At 35.7% G+C, this 18,303-nt stretch overlaps 1 protein-coding gene across 15 annotated transcripts in view; it reads right to left on the minus strand.

Moving 5' to 3' along the window:
• Window positions 1-18,303, minus strand: part of rnft2 (ring finger protein, transmembrane 2) — a 30,520-nt gene that overhangs the window by 7,243 nt on the left and 4,974 nt on the right. For 8 of the 15 annotated variants that reach the window (XR_015490234.1, XR_015490237.1, XR_015490238.1 and 5 more), the window contains exons 4-9: window positions 16,374-16,496; window positions 16,120-16,196; window positions 14,280-14,380; window positions 14,141-14,178; window positions 11,978-12,131; window positions 433-582 (exon numbers count right to left, since the gene is read on the minus strand). Coding sequence is in view for 4 of the 15 variants with exons in the window: in XM_087251943.1 (XP_087108069.1) it covers window positions 433-582; window positions 11,978-12,131; window positions 14,280-14,380; window positions 16,120-16,196; window positions 16,374-16,496 (605 nt within the window). In the remaining 11 variants the exon portion in view is untranslated. 15 annotated transcript variants of the gene reach the window in all.

Here is an 18,303-nt window from a genome sequence, read left to right on the forward strand (position 1 = left end):
AATAATAATAACAACTATTATAGTTATTACTACAATTATTTATTTTGTAAACAAAACAATTACATAATTATTCTTATTACAATTTAAATATTATTACTATAGTAATATTAAGTTTTATTAATTAATATTAATAATAATATTAAATATTATAATTATATATTATTATTACTATATTATTATGTAATTATGTTTTGTTTCCAAAATGTGCTTGAGGAATGTTGGAAACGGTAACCATTGTCTTCCATAGTTGGAACTAAATAATACAACCTGTTTCCAACATTCTTCAAAATATCTTTTTTTGTAAAAAAAGAAAAAAAGGCACTCATGGAGGTCTGGAAAAGGTGAAGGGTGAGAAAATGATGACAGAGTTGTAATTTTGGGGTGTACTATCCCTTCAGAGTTACATGGAAGAGACTGAATCAACCAGACTACCTTACAAAGGCTGTAGATGATAATCAGCATTGCTCCGAGGAAGTAGCTGCTGGATGGATCTTCACCCATGATGTACTTGTACCACAGCTGGATTGGAACTAGTGCTCTGAAGAGTTGACTCAGCTCTTCTATCAGCAGATAAAACTTCCCCTGAAAAATCACACACAGACACAGATCAGCCAAACCTCTGAAACCAATCAAGAGGCCCTGGCCTGATTTTAAAGAGGGCTTCTGCAGGTCTGATTTCACACATCCGTTTACAAAGATTCAGATCAAATGTAAGATTCAGAAGAGTTTTTTTTTTTTTGTGGATACTTTAGGTCACAAGATTCTATACGGCTCTATATGGCCATAATAACCAAAGCAGCAGCAGCGTAGCAGATCTTGACCGCCAAGAACGAATACATTAACATTGCCATCTACATAATCATTACCATATGAATCCAGAGAGTTTCACTAAATATTTATCAAATTTTCTATCAAACATTTATCATATTCAAATTGAATTTGAAACAATGCATTCATTCAATATTAATAAAAAATATAGATGTATAACAATACAAATATAAAACATATTGGGTAATAAGCAAACATAATTATAAGAAATAGAATAAAAAAAGAAAAAGAATAAAAAAAGAATACAGTTTTATTTATGCTTAATTAAAAAACAACAACAATTGTTATATAAAAAAATCATATAAAATATTCTACTTATTAAAAAAAAAGTCCTTTTCATTAAGTTGGTTGGATTAAAATATTTTGTTTATTAAATCAAATAGCTGGCATAATAATAATAAATAAGTTAATTTAATAAGTCAACCAAATATTATAGTATTTGTTAAAATAGCTAACATAATATTAATAATGATGATGATAATAATAATAATAACAATAATAATAACAATAATTTCATTTAATTCAATTAATTTAATATTACTTTATTGAAAAAATAAATAATAAAAATAATGATAATAATAATATATTTATTTAATACATTTATTTAATACTATTATATAGAAAAAATAGCTGACATAATAATAATAATAATAATAATAATAATACGTTCATTGATTAAATAAATTTAGTATTAGTTTATTAAATAAAATATCTAAAATAATAATAATAATAATAATAAAAATAATAATAATAACAACAACAACAACAATTATAATAATAACAACAGTTCATTTCATAAATTATTTAATATTAGTTTATTGAATAAAATAGCTGACAATAATAATAATGATGATAATAATAATAATGATAATAAAAATAAAAACATTAACAACAACAACAACAACAACAATAGTTCATTTAATAAATAATTTAATATTAGTTTATTAAATAAAAGAGCTGACATAATAATAATAATAATAATAATGATTATATTATTATTATTATTACCATTATTATTAATGCCATTATTATTACTACACACTAAATGTTTATAAAAACCAAACAGGCTGTTTCTCTTTGACGCTTCTAAGACCTCCAGCTGTGACGACCAACTGTTTAACAATATCTTCACAAACCGTGCGCTCTACTCGAACACCGGCATGAGATGACAACACACAGAAACAAACAACACATCCTTCCTCTCACTGAACTTGAACAAGATCCCAGTCTCGTCTCATCTGCTCGTTCATTAACTGTGCACATCTTACCCTCAAGCTTTAAAGATGCGGTGACATGGAGAAATATGGCCAGAGTCCAGTGCTCTGCTCTCTCTCCTGGCAAAAATCACTGCGTGGCAAACAAAACTGGCAGGAACACGGTACACCTGCTACCCTCACAAAAATCTAACAAGCCCACCCTTCCCAGACCCCAATCATAGCATTAAAGAAGTAGCGGGATAACTGTAAAACTTGGCTAATTTCTGTGTCAAAGAGCAACACTCCATGGTTTCATGCTGAGCTACGTCATACAGGCAAACCTCTGCATGTATACGCTGATAGAGAACCATGTGACAAAACTGGACAGCTTCAAACACTATTAACAAAGATTGCTGCTTTGAAACATGCTGCTTATCAAGACAAAGACGGAGAAATTAACAAACAAACAAATACTAAAGATGTAAAAGGCTTTGCATGATGCTATTGTGAATTCTCCTTTTAATGAACAATTTAAAGGGATAGTTTAAAAAAGTAAACATTTGCAGTTTATTTAATCACACTCATGCCATCCAGGACGTATGGGACATTTTATTTGAGAAGAGGCATGTTGCACAAAGTTGGTTTGGGTTTTATCCAGGTAAGTCCAGTTATGCTGGAGCAAAATCTCAAAATTTTGCTCTAAAATCAATTTGATTTTAGATTTTGAGCTTGATTTTATTCGGGTGGTAACTTAACTTGCGCTACACGGATAAGTATCACAACTTTTCTCAATAATAAAAATAATAATAATAATAATAATAATAATAATAGAAAATTAGGTAACACTTAAGTATCAATTCTCACTATAAACTCTTGGCTTATTATTTGCCTATTATTAAGATATCGATCATTTAATCACTGTAAATAAGCAGCAAATAAGGAGTTTATTGAAAGAGAAAGAAATAGAGCGAGAGAAAGTAAGAAAAAGAGAGAAAGAGCTAAAAAAAAAAGAGCAAAAGAGCTAAAGAAAGATAAAAAGTTGTGAAAGAAAGCAAGAAAGAAAGCAAAAGAAAGATCTAAGGAGTGAAAAAGAAAGGGAAAAATTAAAGCAGAAGGAAGAAAGGAGTGAAAAAGCGACAAAGATCAAGAGGGAAAAAGAAAGAGAGCGAAAAAGTGCAAAAGAAAGAAAGAGCGAAAGAAAAAATAAGTAAAGGAAAGAGCAAAAGAAAGTGCAAAAAAAACCAAGAAAGACCAAAAAGAAAGAATAAGTGAAAGAAAGAGTGAAAGAACTAAGAGTAAGAGCAAAATAAAGTGAAAGAAAGAAAGAAAGAAAGAAAGGAGCAAGAGCAAGAGCAAAAAAAAAGAGTGAAAGAAAGAATAAGTGAAAGAAAGAGCAAAAGAAATTGCAAAAAATTAAGAGCGAAAGAAACAGATTGAAAGAACAAGTGATAGAGCAAGCGCAAGAGAGTGAAACAAGATTGAAAGAGTAAACAAAAGAAAGTTCGATAGAGTGAAAAAGAAAAAGGGAAAGAGCGGAAAGAAAAAAAAGTAGTGAAAGAAAGATCAAGAATAAAAAAAAATTAAAAGCAAAACAGTGAAAGAGCAAGAGCGAAAGAAAGATCAAGAGTGAAAAAAGAAAGAAAGAGTGAAAGAAAGAATAAGCGAAGAGTAAAGCAGAGAAAAAAGGCAAAGATAGATCAAGAACGAAAAAAGAAATAGCGAGAGCGAAAGAAAGTTAAAGCAAGAGCAAAAGAAAGATCAAGGGTGAAAAAGAGCGTGAAAGAAAGTGCAAGAGAAAGAGAGAATAAGTGAGAGCGACAGAGCAAAAGAAAGATTGAAAGAAAAAGGACAAAAGAAGCGAAAGAGCAAAAAGAAATATCGATAGAGTGAAAAGGAAAGAGTGAATCAAAGAGTGAAAGATATAGTGAAAGAAAGATCAAGAATAAAAAGGAAAGAGCGAAAGAGTGAAAGAAACAGTTAAAGAGCAAGAGCAAAAAAAAGATCACGAGTGAAAAAGAAAGAGTGAAAGAAAGTGCAAGAGAAAGAAGAGCGAAAGAAAGAATAAGTGAGAGCGACAGAGCAAAAAAGATCAAAACAAAGAGCAAGAAAAAAGAAAGAGTGAAAAAAGAAAGGAAGATTGAAAGAAAAAGAGCAAAAGAAACCAAACGAAAGAAAGAGAGCAAACATAATAGCACAAGAAACAGAGAGGGAGAGAAAGGCGTTAAAGACAGTGTTAATGTTATTATTATTATTGTGCTGGTCTGAGCATCTCAAGTTATGCTGTTATGTTCTACATTCAATAACTAGTTCTGGAACTAGTCTGAAGTCATAATCAGCCACATCATGTGCACTGTCTGACAGCAGTCCCAGCCCCGGATGCATAATGACTTGTTGGACTCCACCTGACAGCGATTAATCACCCTGTTGGGGAGCTCGCAGACTGACTGACGGAGATCTGTAACCTCCGTACGCAAGCAATTCATCTCCGCCAGAGTCCCTGCAGCCCTGCACTCACTCACATTTTGCCATTAGACAAACTGGAGCTGGAATCCGTCCAAACCAGTGAATCGTTTGGCCAATTGCATCATGGGGGAGCAGTGCATTTCCTCAGCCTTAACAGCCGTGTCTGCGTCTTCAAAACAACAATGGGAAAAAAAACAATTATCGAACGCACTGGGAGGTCCTGCGGGTGGGAAACGGTTTAATTGATCTAAGGACCACTTAAGATGTTCTTTAATAAACTTTTTGTGCGTTGGTTTCTCATTTTGGGAGGTGCGAGTTCGAATTTGGACCCCATTTGCAAACATGTATAAATCGCTTCAGAGTGGATGCTTAATACGGTGGATACTTATCCTTGTCAAATTTTATTTTGGAATGTTGACGGTTTAATTGATTATTTATTATAGGTTATACAACAGTTCAGTCTGGTTCTAAAATCTGATTGGCTGATAGCAGTGCAATATTCTGCCAGTAACAACACTCGTACCGCCTCTTCACCCTTGTGTATTACTCCGCCCACATACAGCAGCAAGCAGAGGAGACTCTACAGTTTAAAAATATTACTGCTGTTGGACAACAATGTACTTTTGAAGCTTTTTAGTTGAGAATGTAAGTGTTTTGATTGCATCTATGCAGTTGATTTATGAGAATAGAGCCTATTTTAAAATATTTATTATTTCTAAGAGACATCGCGTCTGTAGAAGCCTGTCATTCTGCAAAGACGGCTGACGTTGTCCATCCACAAGATGGCAACAGAGACTGCATAATAAGCACTTAGAGGAGGAAAAATACAGCGTAATTTTAAACTACAGCTGATCAAATGATTATTAAACAGGTAAGTGATATTCTTTGTCGATCTCTCTTTTATATGTTGTAGTGCTGTATTTATACCATATAACTGTAGTGTACTGAGTGTGAGATGGGACTCGCATATCAGGAATGTGTGTTGTGTTGACAGAAAGAAAGAAGAAATGCCCGCATGTGTTTATTTTGTCTTATCGCAAACACAACAGCAATCTGGTGGTGATTTTGCTGCTTTTTTCTGGATTAACTATTGTGATATTCCGATTGCAACAGAGGAATACTGTAGACTGTAATGGACTGTAGAGGCTCGTACACACCAGGAAACTTTTGTTTTGTGTCTATTGTCAGCGTTTTGAGACGTTTTTTCAGATTCAAACCCAAATGATTTTCACTGGCGTCAAGCAGAAGAGTATGCAAAAACACTCCTTGACATTAGATGGAGCTACACAACTTAAAGCTTCTGAACAGCACAGAAGAAGAAGAAGACTGACACGCTCCTTGTTAAAGTTACTGGCGATTCGAACAAGCATGGATGGTTCAAGTAGCAGCTCCAGCTCTAGCGATGAAGAAATGATTGTTCACCAGTACAATAAGCAGCTCCACGTTCATATCGCCTCAGGGCATCTTCTTCAATGTGCGCTCACATTGCCAGTTTTGATCTTGAACGCCTCCAAATGTGCTGTTTAATGTAACTTCAGCAGCTTCGTGCACGTGAACAAAAGTGCCAATCTGATTGGTGAAGAAGGTTTTGACGTGTCACGTTACTGTCCACTGGAGATCGCATTTCGGTCACGGACATATGCTTTCAGAGCTTTTCTGAATGAATGAATGAAATACGCGATTTTCCACCAAGGCAACCCGGGGTGCTGAAATATAATTGGCTAAAGTTGCATTGGACGGGTTAAAATGACTAAAACAAAACAGCGTTGCATTACGGAAAATACATTTTCAAAGCGGAATATCACACAATTGCATTGTTTTTCTTATAAACAAGAATGTTCAATTGGCATGCTTAAATACCTGCAAAAATATTACGGTAATTTTATCCTTGAGAAGTAATCAAAAAAAAAAAAAACGTTACATTCTTTAAATATTTAGGGCCCTATCATACACCCAGCGCAGTGTGGTGCAAGGCGCGGCGCAGTAGTCTTTTGGTAGTTTCAGCTTGGCGCAAGAGTCGTTTTGAGGCGTTGCGCTACGCTGTTTAAATAGCAAATGCATTAGCGCTCATTTGTGTGTCCATAGGCGTTCTGGTCTAAAAAGGAAGGCGTTCTGAGGCGGACCGCTGGCGCGTCGCTATTTTGAGAAACTAAAATAGATTTTTCATTAGACCAAAACAAACCCTGTCTAAACTCCGGCGCAGAGTTGTGCCTCGCTTACACACTGCTTAATACGCACAAGAGAGCAATAGGCAAATATCTTTACATATGAAAAAATGTAAATATTAAGGATATATATAGGATATAATAAGAATAGATATAGGATATAAATATAAAGGATTAAAATATTACAAAACATATTATTTTCTAGCCTACATAAATATGAAAAACCACTGCTTTTATGTCTTCTTCATCTCAAGAGGCTTTTTCAGTTCATTCATAACAATTTGCTTTTGTATAATGTTATTATTATTAGCAGTATTATTTATTATATCCATATTTATATTTGCTTTATTAAAAACAAGCTTAGATTTGCCCACCTGTCAGGTTTTAGACCATATGGTGCATGGCAGGTGTATTTGGAAATAACTCTGTATTTTGATAACACTTGGTCATTATTGTTCATTTATTCGTTTGCTAGAAATTAGAACTGAATTTAGAAATAGTTTTGAAACAAATCTTTGCGCTTAACAAACAAAATTATTTATTTATAGACTAATTGATGTCTGTTAACTGTTTGCTGGTGAAATGCTCATTTTTTCCACTTAGACTTACTTTGCGTCCTGTAAATAGCCAATGCGCTCTTGGCGCGACGCAGCTGGGTCTTAAAGGGAATGGGAGATGAGACTCTAATTGGTTTATTCTCAAAACACACCTATAACTCATTTAGAAAATAAACTTAACTCTTTTAGCCCATGTGCCTTGGCGCAAAGCGCATTTTCCCGTCCGTAAATTAGCAAAAATGCGTTTTGACACGCCCTGAAAGTGTTTGCGCCCTGCGTTTTGCGCTCTGCGCATGGATCGTCAAAATAGAGCCCTTAAAGTTCATGCTCAAAAACAAATTGCTATCATGATTTTTTTTAAAAAAGTTGTGCTGCTTAATGTTTTTAAGGAACTTTTCATCTCAAATACAAGGATCAAAATAATATGAAAAAATTGCATTCAATAAAAAAAAGATCCTAATATTCATTTGCACTCAATTGTTATGGACAGTGTGAGTTCATTTTGACATGCAGAGACTTGCTGGCGCGATTATGCAAGATCTTATACTGACATGTTTGGATGTATGTGTGTGTGTGTGTTTGTAGTTGTGGTGATGCTGGGCATGGAAAGTCAGCGGAAAGCCTGACACATTGACCATGACATCATTGCCTGAAAGTATGCCACCTGGGCCCGATGCAAGAGGTGGAAAGTGTGCGTTTGGTTTCAGGGGGTGGGTATGGAGATGACTGGGGCTTGAAGTTAATAGCTGGAAGTGTTTGGGTAGAAACAGCGGTAAGTTCCTGGAAGAGAGCTTCAGAAAACCAGAAACTGTGTGCAAGTCTGATTATCGCGGCAGATGTGTGCACGTCTGTGCGTTTGAGTGCAATGGAGCAGATTGCATAAGCTTGATTCTTCAATATAAGGGAGTGTGATGTGTTTACAGAGCATCTACTGTTATAATAGACTGCAGAACCGCTCCAATGATTGTCTAAGAGCATGTGTGTTTGTGTGTGTGTTTTCCTCAGAGAGGTGACCTCATCCCAGCCCCAGTGGGCCAATGAGATCACATACTGTCTTCCAATCAGCCAACCACGCAGGCAGGGTGTCACGACACACTATTTTGTTTTTTCACCTTATTAGGTTTAACTTGCCAGTTCAACCTAGTTTGAACTGGTGCCTTGAAGCTGACTTGGTCTACCAGGGTTTTACTCCAAAATCATCACATTAACAAGATAAAAACATGAGTACTTGTTGATCTTCATTTAAGTTAATTTTTTTTTATAATAATTTTTTCGGGGTTTTCACCTTCAATGAATAGGAACGTGTGGAATATTTACAGGAAAGCATGGGGAGCAGAGAGAGGGGAAGGATCGGCATAGGGCCGCGAGGCGGGAATCAAACTCGGGTAGCCATGAGCACTGGAGTCCATGTGTCGACGCACAACACCACTGGCGTCGACGATCTTCAATTAAGTTAAAGTTAGGGTTAGGGGCGGCACACACTAAGTTAAAAGTCGCCCAATAGGCTTCATCAGTTAGTCTACGTGGTTTGGTGTGTTCCACACTTCGCCTTGTATCGTGTTAACGTTGGAGCTCATTGACCTGACTCAGCATGTAGATTGGCATTGGCTGAAGAGTGCGCTCTTATTGGATTTTCGGCAATGAATCAGAACACAAGTTTGACGTAGTGAAGTGATAGCAAGTAGTGATGTTCAGGTTCTGTGCAGAGACGAGGGGCATGTGCTGGTAATTACAGGGGGTGTTGGGGCCAGGTGAAGAGACTTGAAGAGCAGGGGGGAGGGGGTGGGGATTAGGTGATTGGGGGCCCTGATTTGTACTATGCACCAGGTTTCAGGCAGACGCAGCAATCGGATATTATACCAACGTCGGCAATCCATGGGTGTTAAAGACTGCGGGGGGAAGGGGTGAAATTAAGGGAATTTTCCGGGAGACAGAACAAAACTGGACATGGGTTTGAAATACAGGAGACTCTCATGGAAAATTGTGAGTGTTGGCAGGTATGAGGTCCAGACCTGATCACGTAGTTTCAGACTCGATCGGAATCAGACATTACCTCCCAATCAGGACTCGAATATATATAAATTCTCATTGTTTTTTAACACATCTATAGTTATGTGGTGGCACAGAGTTAGAGCTCTTCTTTGACTTCACACAGAAACAGCAACTCGTGGGGCATGACATCACTTTGTTGCAGAGACGCTATTGGTTAAATCCCGGCAAAGTAAAACACGGAAGTAGCATGAAGCAGAAAGCGCGATGTCAGCAGTCTGGAGATATTAAAAAGTTGATGACAACAACATTGCCATAGCAAACTGAGATATGTGAACTTGGAATTGGAAGAGGTGGAAAGAAAAAGGCTACATTTAACACAACAAACAAACAGAGTTATTGAATTTTAAAATAAGCTGAATCAAATAAAAAATAAGAAACATCCTCGATCTGTTTCTTCTCTTTTCTGTATTCTTTTTTTATGCATTATAGAAGTATTGGATTGGGTTTCGGTATCGGTAGATACTCAAAATCAAATGACTCAGACTCAAGGGAAAAAACCTGATCTGGACATCCCTAATAGCAAGTAAACAATAGCAAGTCAAGAAAGAACACAAATAGGCCAACTGTAATGCCTCGTTCCCACTAGCAGCGACTCTGTAGCTGGCTGTCACTCTGAATTGAAGTCGCAAGTGGTCGTTCCCACCTTAGGGTTGCTTAGGTAACGTTTATGATGATATTTAGAGAGAGTGAATAAGTTTACGTGCCACAAATAGTAAACATTGTTCAGAGAAAACACTAAATGTAAACAGAATCAAAACATAAATGGGTGTTCTTGGCCATTGCTGCTATTTCTCTTCCGCACACAAGAATCATGCTGCAGGAGCTGAGAGTTTGGCTGTCGCTAAAGAAAGTCGCTCTTCATTTGCATAAAGTAGAAAGATTCTCAACTTTGTTGCATAACTCGACACGCCAACCTAGTCGCCAACGATCGATTGCTCTCTGTTGAAATGTCACTCATAGTATGAACGCAGCTTAATTTTGCTACATTTCTCAAATATTTACAAACGATATGGAATATTAGATTATCAGACATATTTGCAGGGCTGAATCCCTCCTTGGTGATTGACAAATACTGTGATAATGACACTAAACACTGCTGTGTTTGCGATTTACATGTGTGCATCAGAAGTTCCATCTTCCCGTTCTGAACGAGATAGAGTACTGCCCCCGTGGTGCAGAAAAACACATCACAACACGAGCTCTTGAATCAGTTGGCTGCTGTCTGTTTGGAGTGTTCATGGGCAGCTTTTTGGTTCAGACAGAGCCAGAGGTGAACCGACGCAAGGCAACAACGCAGCTGCATCTTTTTTTAATCGGTATTGTTAAGGTTCCTAATTTGTTATGGAATTCTCCTGTAATTAATCCCTTTTCCACCAATGCAGTTTGAATTCTGGTTCAGAGCCAGATCGGTTTCAAATCGTTTCCCAAAGCCCTGGCTCTAAATCAGGAAAAGTAGCACCAAAGCAGAAGTTGCACTTAAGCAGCCCCAAAACATTGCTGGACTAGAAATAGGAACAACTGGCATTAGAGGCTGAGGGCGGGGTTACCGTGACCAAGGAGACGAACAGAAACGCCATATTTGAAAAAGCAGAATTGCTGAATCTCTGTTTATTCAAACTACAGTGCAATGCATAACATATTATTCTCGCTTGCATTGCTTATCGTCTATACAAATTATGACAGGCTGCATGAACACATCATTATCGATTAATCTCCATCTATTCTAACAGTTTGTCATAGTCAATGAACATGTTGGATTCAGTGTTGGATGGTGATCAAAGTTACTCACTCCCAGGGCCATTTTTATATCGAAGTTCATATTTTGCCACACCATATTGGTTCTTTATAACATTAATTTTATGAGATGAGTTGTTAGCTCAACGCTCAACCCCCAATTTGGAGGACCAGGACATACACACATACACTACAGACAATTTGCTTACCCAATTCATCAATAGCACATGTCTTTGGACTGTGGGGGAAACCAGAGACACTAGAGGAAACCCACGCCAACACGGGGAGAACATGCAAACTTAATACAGATATGCCAACTGGTCCAGCTGGTGCTCAAACCAGTGACCTTCCTGCTGTGAGGCGGCATTGCTACCCACTGTCGCCCCTCGATTAAAGTTATCAACATTAATAAAAACAAATCGTTGATGCCGCATTTGTATTTGGCACTTCCGCAGTTGTGTTGCTGGGAAAGATAAGATGAGACAAATGCAGTTAGATCAGACCTGGCACTACAGTGGCTCTCTAGCTGGGGTAAAAGTCGAACCAGCTCAGAACCAGTTTAGAACTGGCAATAGCACTGTCTCCAAACTATCACCTGGTGCATGTTAGTGAAAAAGGGGTAAATAAGTTTTCATGTATCCAAGGTCATAAAGCAATTTAGAGTTCTCATAATATACATCAGCCCTTTACCACAGTGTCAATGGTTGTTTCAATAATCAATTTCTCAGAGGTCACCTCTTCTAGAGCTTACTCTACCCTAGTAAAATAATTGGTTCAGTCTATTTGTTATGGCTTTAGAAAGCAAACATTCAAAAATGAGATATTCAAATACAAATTAGCCATCATGTTCAATGAATAGAGTTATGGGCATCGGTTTGCCAAAATTCAAAATCACTTGACCAGTATCCAAGCTACATTTATAACTGTTCTGCATGATGAGATACAGTAATTTAATATGAAACGCGGTCAGTTATAGACTTACCCTAGACTTGAAGGCGAGGATCATTTTAGGCAGGAAGAGTATGAAGCATTTGAGCTCGATGGTGAAATACTTCAGCACAAAATCTGTTATTCCAACAGCCCAGATCAGGTCAAAGAAGTCAAAACTGTTGATGTTTGGCTTGGCAAAAATAAGGCTGAGAGAAAAACATATGTATTTTCATTTAAGATTTGTTTTATTGAGTAAATTGCAGTATTATTTATAAGAATATCATTTTAAAAAATCATATAATTGTATAGAATACATTTATAGTATATATTCGTGATATACAACTATTCAAAAGTTTGATGTCAATAAGTTTTTTTTTTAAATAAATGGATACATTAAATCAGACTGGAGACACTGAATTCATTCAAAGTGACAGTAAAGACGCCACAAAAAATGTTTAAAAATTTTTTTTTTTTAAGTTTTCTATTAGTCAAAAAAATAATAAATAAATAAATAAATAAATAAATAAATAAATAAATAAATAAATAAATAAATAAATAAATAAATAAATATATATATATATATATATATATATATATATATATATATATATATATATATATATATATATATATATATATATATATATATATATATATATAAAAATGTATTATATTTTTGTACCATTGATAATATTGTTATAAACATTTTCTTGACACTGGAGTTATTTCTGAAGGATCATGTGAGAAGGGATGCAACAATTAATTGATTTCAATATTAACCGCCCTTTAATTCGTCACGGTTAATTCATCGTAAAGGCTTTTCAACACCGCGTTTCTGTTGCATGGAATAAAACTGCAGCACGAACTATGTGCTAGTTCCGAGTTTGTACACCGAGACTAATATGCACGTACACTAGATAGATTAACTATGGATAAGACACCTAGCAGCAGCGGGCCATTCATATATCGTGTCTTCTCCTTGCACAAGTTCGTTATTTCGAATGAAGCAGAATAAATTGTGTGCGCATATAGGGAGCGACGCACAATCAGTGTGACACGCTTGCAACTTTCAGGCTCAACCAGTCAAAAAAAGCAGCTTTTAGTGCAACGTAAACAAAAGATGTGTTCAACAAATTATTAAAATCTATTAAAATGATTGTGTATGAACACAAATGATAATAACAGTAACTACTTAGTTGATATACAGCTTAGATTTACATTAGACAAATACTATTTTTTTTCTTTTTATTTATTTACTTATTCATTCATTGTTCTGTCATTTATTTTCAGGGTAAAATGATTGCTTATGTAATAAAGTTTGTTTCCCCAGAGATGGGTTGCAGCTGGAAGGGCATCCGCTACGCTTCGGTTCATTCCACTGTAGCAACATCAGATTAATAAAGGGACTAAGCCGAAAAAAAAAAGAATGAATATTAACTTTTATCACTTATTTTTTAAGTCCAAAAAGAGAAATGGACTATTGTTTTTTTTTTTTTTATAATTTTATTTATTTTTTGGGGGGGCAGGGGGCAGGAGGTGAATAGTAGAATAGAATGGATAGAATAGTGCAGAGAATTGACAGGAAATAGTTGGGAAATGAGAGAGGGAAAGGGTCGGCAAAGGACCTCGAACCGGGAATCGAACTCGGGTCACCATGAGCACCATGATGTTTGTTTTTAATATTGTTTTGTGCTTTATTATTTGGCTACTAAGCAGCAATAAATAACACTTTAAAAAGAGCTTCACATGATTTTCTAAACAAGTAGTGTTTTGAAATGACTGAACGCATAATAATAGTGATAACCATGAAACTGTGATTATTCCTCAGGCTGTAATCGTACAACCAAAATCTACTATTGTTGCATCCCTACGTGCGAGTCTGAAGACTGAAGGAAAGAAGTTGATTACTAATTCAGCTTTGAATAATACGAATACATTTCTTATGTAAGTTTTAAAAAGCAAAAAGTCAATTTAAGATATATATATTAAGATAATTTTACAGTTTCAATGCAATTTTTCTCATATAAATGCAGGCTTAGTGAGCATAAAAGACAGGTTCAACACCAACAACACACTTTTGAAAAGTATTGTATAGTCAAATATGACAATAACAAAAAAAAGTCAAACTTAATATCAAAACCAGTGAATGCTTCCACAAAAGCTCAACAAAACAAAATGTGAATAAATGAAAAATGATGGGAAACTAAATACTCACAAATGCTGATAGACACAAACATAAAATGAGAGATCACTCTGCAAAATGACAACATGAAGAAAATGAAACGTTTCAAATGCATAAAGTAAATAAAAAATGGAATCAGTTATGATGGAGACTCTGTTGAATGGGCCTGTACCTGTTGTGAAGTTCCTCAGTACTGAAGGTATAGTACACATACACAATGTTCCCAGCGAGAAACACCATAATCCAGAGGGTGGTAAACACAGACCTCTCCTCCTGAAAATACATCAGTTCACAATGTCTTTTCAATTATTTTTCAGATTTATTTAAATGAAACTGCACTATAACAGTTAATTGGTATTTTAATAAACAATATAATTTTGTAAACTTTTCAAATTTAGCTTAACTTAAGACTATACTGATTAAAATATGCCGAAACAATCTGAATTTGAATTGTGTTCATTTTCAATTTAATTCATCTTTATTTCTAAGAAAGATGATTTCTAGATTGTGTCCAATGAGCTTAACAGAAGTTCTAGTGAATTGCAATTGAAACTGTGTCAGTCCTGTTTTCAAGAGTTTCAATCTAGTTCAGTTCAGTGTGGTTTGAATTATTAACAATTGTAATTTAATAGAACTGAGTATTATATTATCCTATTAGGTGTCACAGTGGCGCAGTGGGTAGCACAATCGCCTCACAGCAAGGTTACTAGTTCGAGTCTCAGCTGAGACAGTTGGCATTTGAGTGTGGAGTTTGCATGTTCTCCCTGTGTTCGCATGGGTTTCCTCTGGATGCTCCGGTTTACCCCATTCCAAACACATGTGGTATAGGTGAATAAGGTAAGCTAAATTGTCTGAGTGTATGAGTGTGCGTGTGAATGAGTGCCTATGGATGTTTACAGTGATTGGTTGCAGCATAAAACATATGCTGGATAAGTTAGCGGTTCATTCCACTGTGGTGACACGATTAAGAAAGAGACTAAGATGAAAAGAAAATGAAAGAATGAATTATATGCCATTAAAAATGGTATTGAATTTAAATTTCTTAATTTAAATTTGAATTTCTTAACTTTAATATTGAACATCTAACAACTGATTTGTACAGACATTTTTGCAAACTTCAGCCTTTTTTGGTTCTAAAGTTATAGACTGCAGGCATCCAGTTTGTAAAAATACAGTTTCAAGTTTTCAAGATGAAGAAATTCGGAACATCAAATTCAACATTCTTGAATTCAAAACCAGAAATTCAGATTGTGAAGTTCGGAGTTTAAGCTCCATAATAATCACACTGATAATCTGAATTATACTAATAAATAAGTTTTTTTTCGGCTGTGAAGCTGGGCTATTAATCAAATTGAAAAATCACAAAAGTGACTGAGCAAAGCTTTGATTGTCATGCACATCTTCTCAAGAACACATGGCACGATTTGTATCAAATCTCCTACAAAGGCCAGAGGGCGCTCTCACAAAAACAGACAAACTTGTCCAAACACAAAATAGCAGTTGTTGAATAAACAGAAAATTTAGCTGCGTTTATTGATTCAGCCTGACTAATATGCACGACTTTGGAATTATCTCACAGAAGGATTTTTTTCCAAACACGCGACTGTAGTTATTAGGCGAGTATGGAGTAAAAACATGTTAATATGTGTTGCAATTTCACGTGCAGCACTTCAGTCGTAGTTCATTGAGAAGTGACGCAAACAGCTATTATCTCAATGTTATTATCGATTGAATAAACAGAATTCAAATTTAAACTATATTTTTGTTTTGCATAGCTTATCTGTGTGCTAAGACTCTACTTCATATTAAACTCTGCTCCATCTGAACTCATGTTCTGGAGGTTTACTAGAACCGGCTTTACTGACAAAATGCACATGAAAATCACTTCGATTAGATCACCAAGCCTTATTCGGCAGTATATCTCTTTCGGCCAAAAACACCAAAAAAAGGGTGCAAATAACTAGTATATTTTGTTTAATCGATTGACAGCATTAATATATATATTATCTTACCCGCAGTGCCACCTGATGCTTCAGTGTTGAGTTTGCAAAGGCAAATGTGCTGATCATTCCGATGCAAACAGCAATTCCTGAGAAAAACAAAGAAATAAGTCTACTAATAACATAATAACAATTATGCTAGAATTATCTTAATATTATGTAAACATTAATAGCTTTGTCACTAATGTAGAAAACAAAGCACAATCTCAGTGACAAGTGACAACAGCTATGATTACAAATGATGCATCATAATATACTGAACCTACCGAGCTTGTGCTGAAAGCAGACTTTAGCGAGGAGAATGAGGATAAAAGGGAATCCTCTCTGAAGCCATGTGACCACAGCCTTGAGTTCAGAGAGAGCAGGAGCTGGAGTAGAGGCATCTTCGCCTGATAACAGGAAGAAAAAACATGCAAAACATTTTTATGCGTAATTATATAAGCTTTACTGCCAAATGCCTCATTGTAATATCCACTGTTTGAAAGACTGTTTAACTACGAACATTAAGTTCATCTAGCATTGAAGTTTATTTAAAAAAAAGACGTAAATAACTGTTTCTTAAGACATTATGAATTAAATTTTAGACTTATACAGAGCTTAACACACTAAGGATTCTTTTTTTTAAATGACCCAGTTACTTCTGTAAATAGTTTTTGTATTAATGGAAGATCATGTAAAGGGATGTGTTGCTTTAGTTTTTTTTCCTTGATTAAAGAAATTCATTTGGAGAATTTGCGGTAAAAAAAACTGTTGTGAATTGTATCTCTTTGCAATAAAAAAAAAACAACTTAAATATATATATGAAAAAAAAAGTTTTGATATGGATTATAGGTGAAATATTCTTGCGCTAGGGAAGTTAAGACCCGTTTAAAGAGCCCCTATTTTGCATTAAAAAAAGGTTATATTTTGTCTCCAACAACAGGCTGATATACACTTTTTTATTGTCTTATAATTTGTATTTATTTTATAATAATTTTCCAATTATCCCAACGACTCCCATATGATTCCTTTAGTGATTCATTTGTTCCCAAACCCCTCCTTAGTGCGAAGCTAATTGGCGCTGATTGGACCTATGACAAAGTCTGTTGTGATTGGTCGACTGCGTTCAGCGCCCACCACAGCTAAGACAATGTGTGAGCCTAATGCAAGAGTGCAATAAAGCAATGCAGTTAAACACCAGCATATTACTCAACTCTTAAGGCTAACCCCAAGTAATATCAACGACATACATTCAGTATTAATCCACACAGTGGCAAAAGTTTAACTATTTTGAAAATTGCCCGCGCCGCGTGTATAGGAACAGCATAGCAACAACAAACAGCAGTGGATCAGAAACACATTTTAATTTGTAAAGGAAGAAGCACGCTTTCAATGTCGTTTTGGACGCAATATGTGAATAGCCCCATGAAGGTTTAACCCAGGGCTCACCAATCTTGGTCCTGGAGGGCCGGTGTCCCTGCGGGGTTTAGCTCCAACTTGCTTCAACACACCTGCCTGGATGTTTCAAGTATACCTATTAGACCTTAATTAACTTGTTCAGGTGTGTTTGATTAGAGTTGGAGCTAAAATCTGTTGGGCACCGGCCCTCCAGAAACAAGTTTGGTGACCCCTGGTTTAACCTGAGAGATACAGTACATGCACTGATATATAATAGATACGTGAATACAAGCCACACGGGGCGATAGCAACTTATAACACAACATTAAACACATATTTTGCAAACTACACAAAACGAGGCCACAATTTTAGTCACACTTATATATTATGATCTGGAGCAAGAAGAAACTGGTCAATATGAACTATAACAGTTACTGGCAAAGTCCCTGTCAAGTCTGACAAAGTAACATACACAATAGTCTCTGCTGCTCCTTGCTTTAATAGCAAATGGCGAATCCTGTGTTGCAGCGCAGGTTATTGTATCAAGAATCAGAAAAATGACAGGAACAAACACAGCATTGTTGTGAAAATAAACTTTAACCCTTTATTTCCTGTAGCCGAATCTCTATCTTTTTTAGTAATCTTCATCTTCGCGTCATGATCAGTCTCGTGATCCCCACGCTGCAGTAGAGTCTGAAGGAAAGGCACGTTCACGTTTTACCGGATCTGGAACTACATATTTGGTCATGTATCATATCAACGTCGACGCGATCAAGCAAAAGATTCGAACCCAACTCGATTCATTAATTCAAGTCTGAG

The sequence above is a fragment of the Danio rerio genome, chromosome 5 (genome assembly GCF_052040795.2).
Source record: "Danio rerio strain M-AB ecotype USA chromosome 5, GRCz13ab, whole genome shotgun sequence".
In the NCBI taxonomy this organism is placed as follows: Eukaryota; Metazoa; Chordata; class Actinopteri; order Cypriniformes; family Danionidae; genus Danio; species Danio rerio.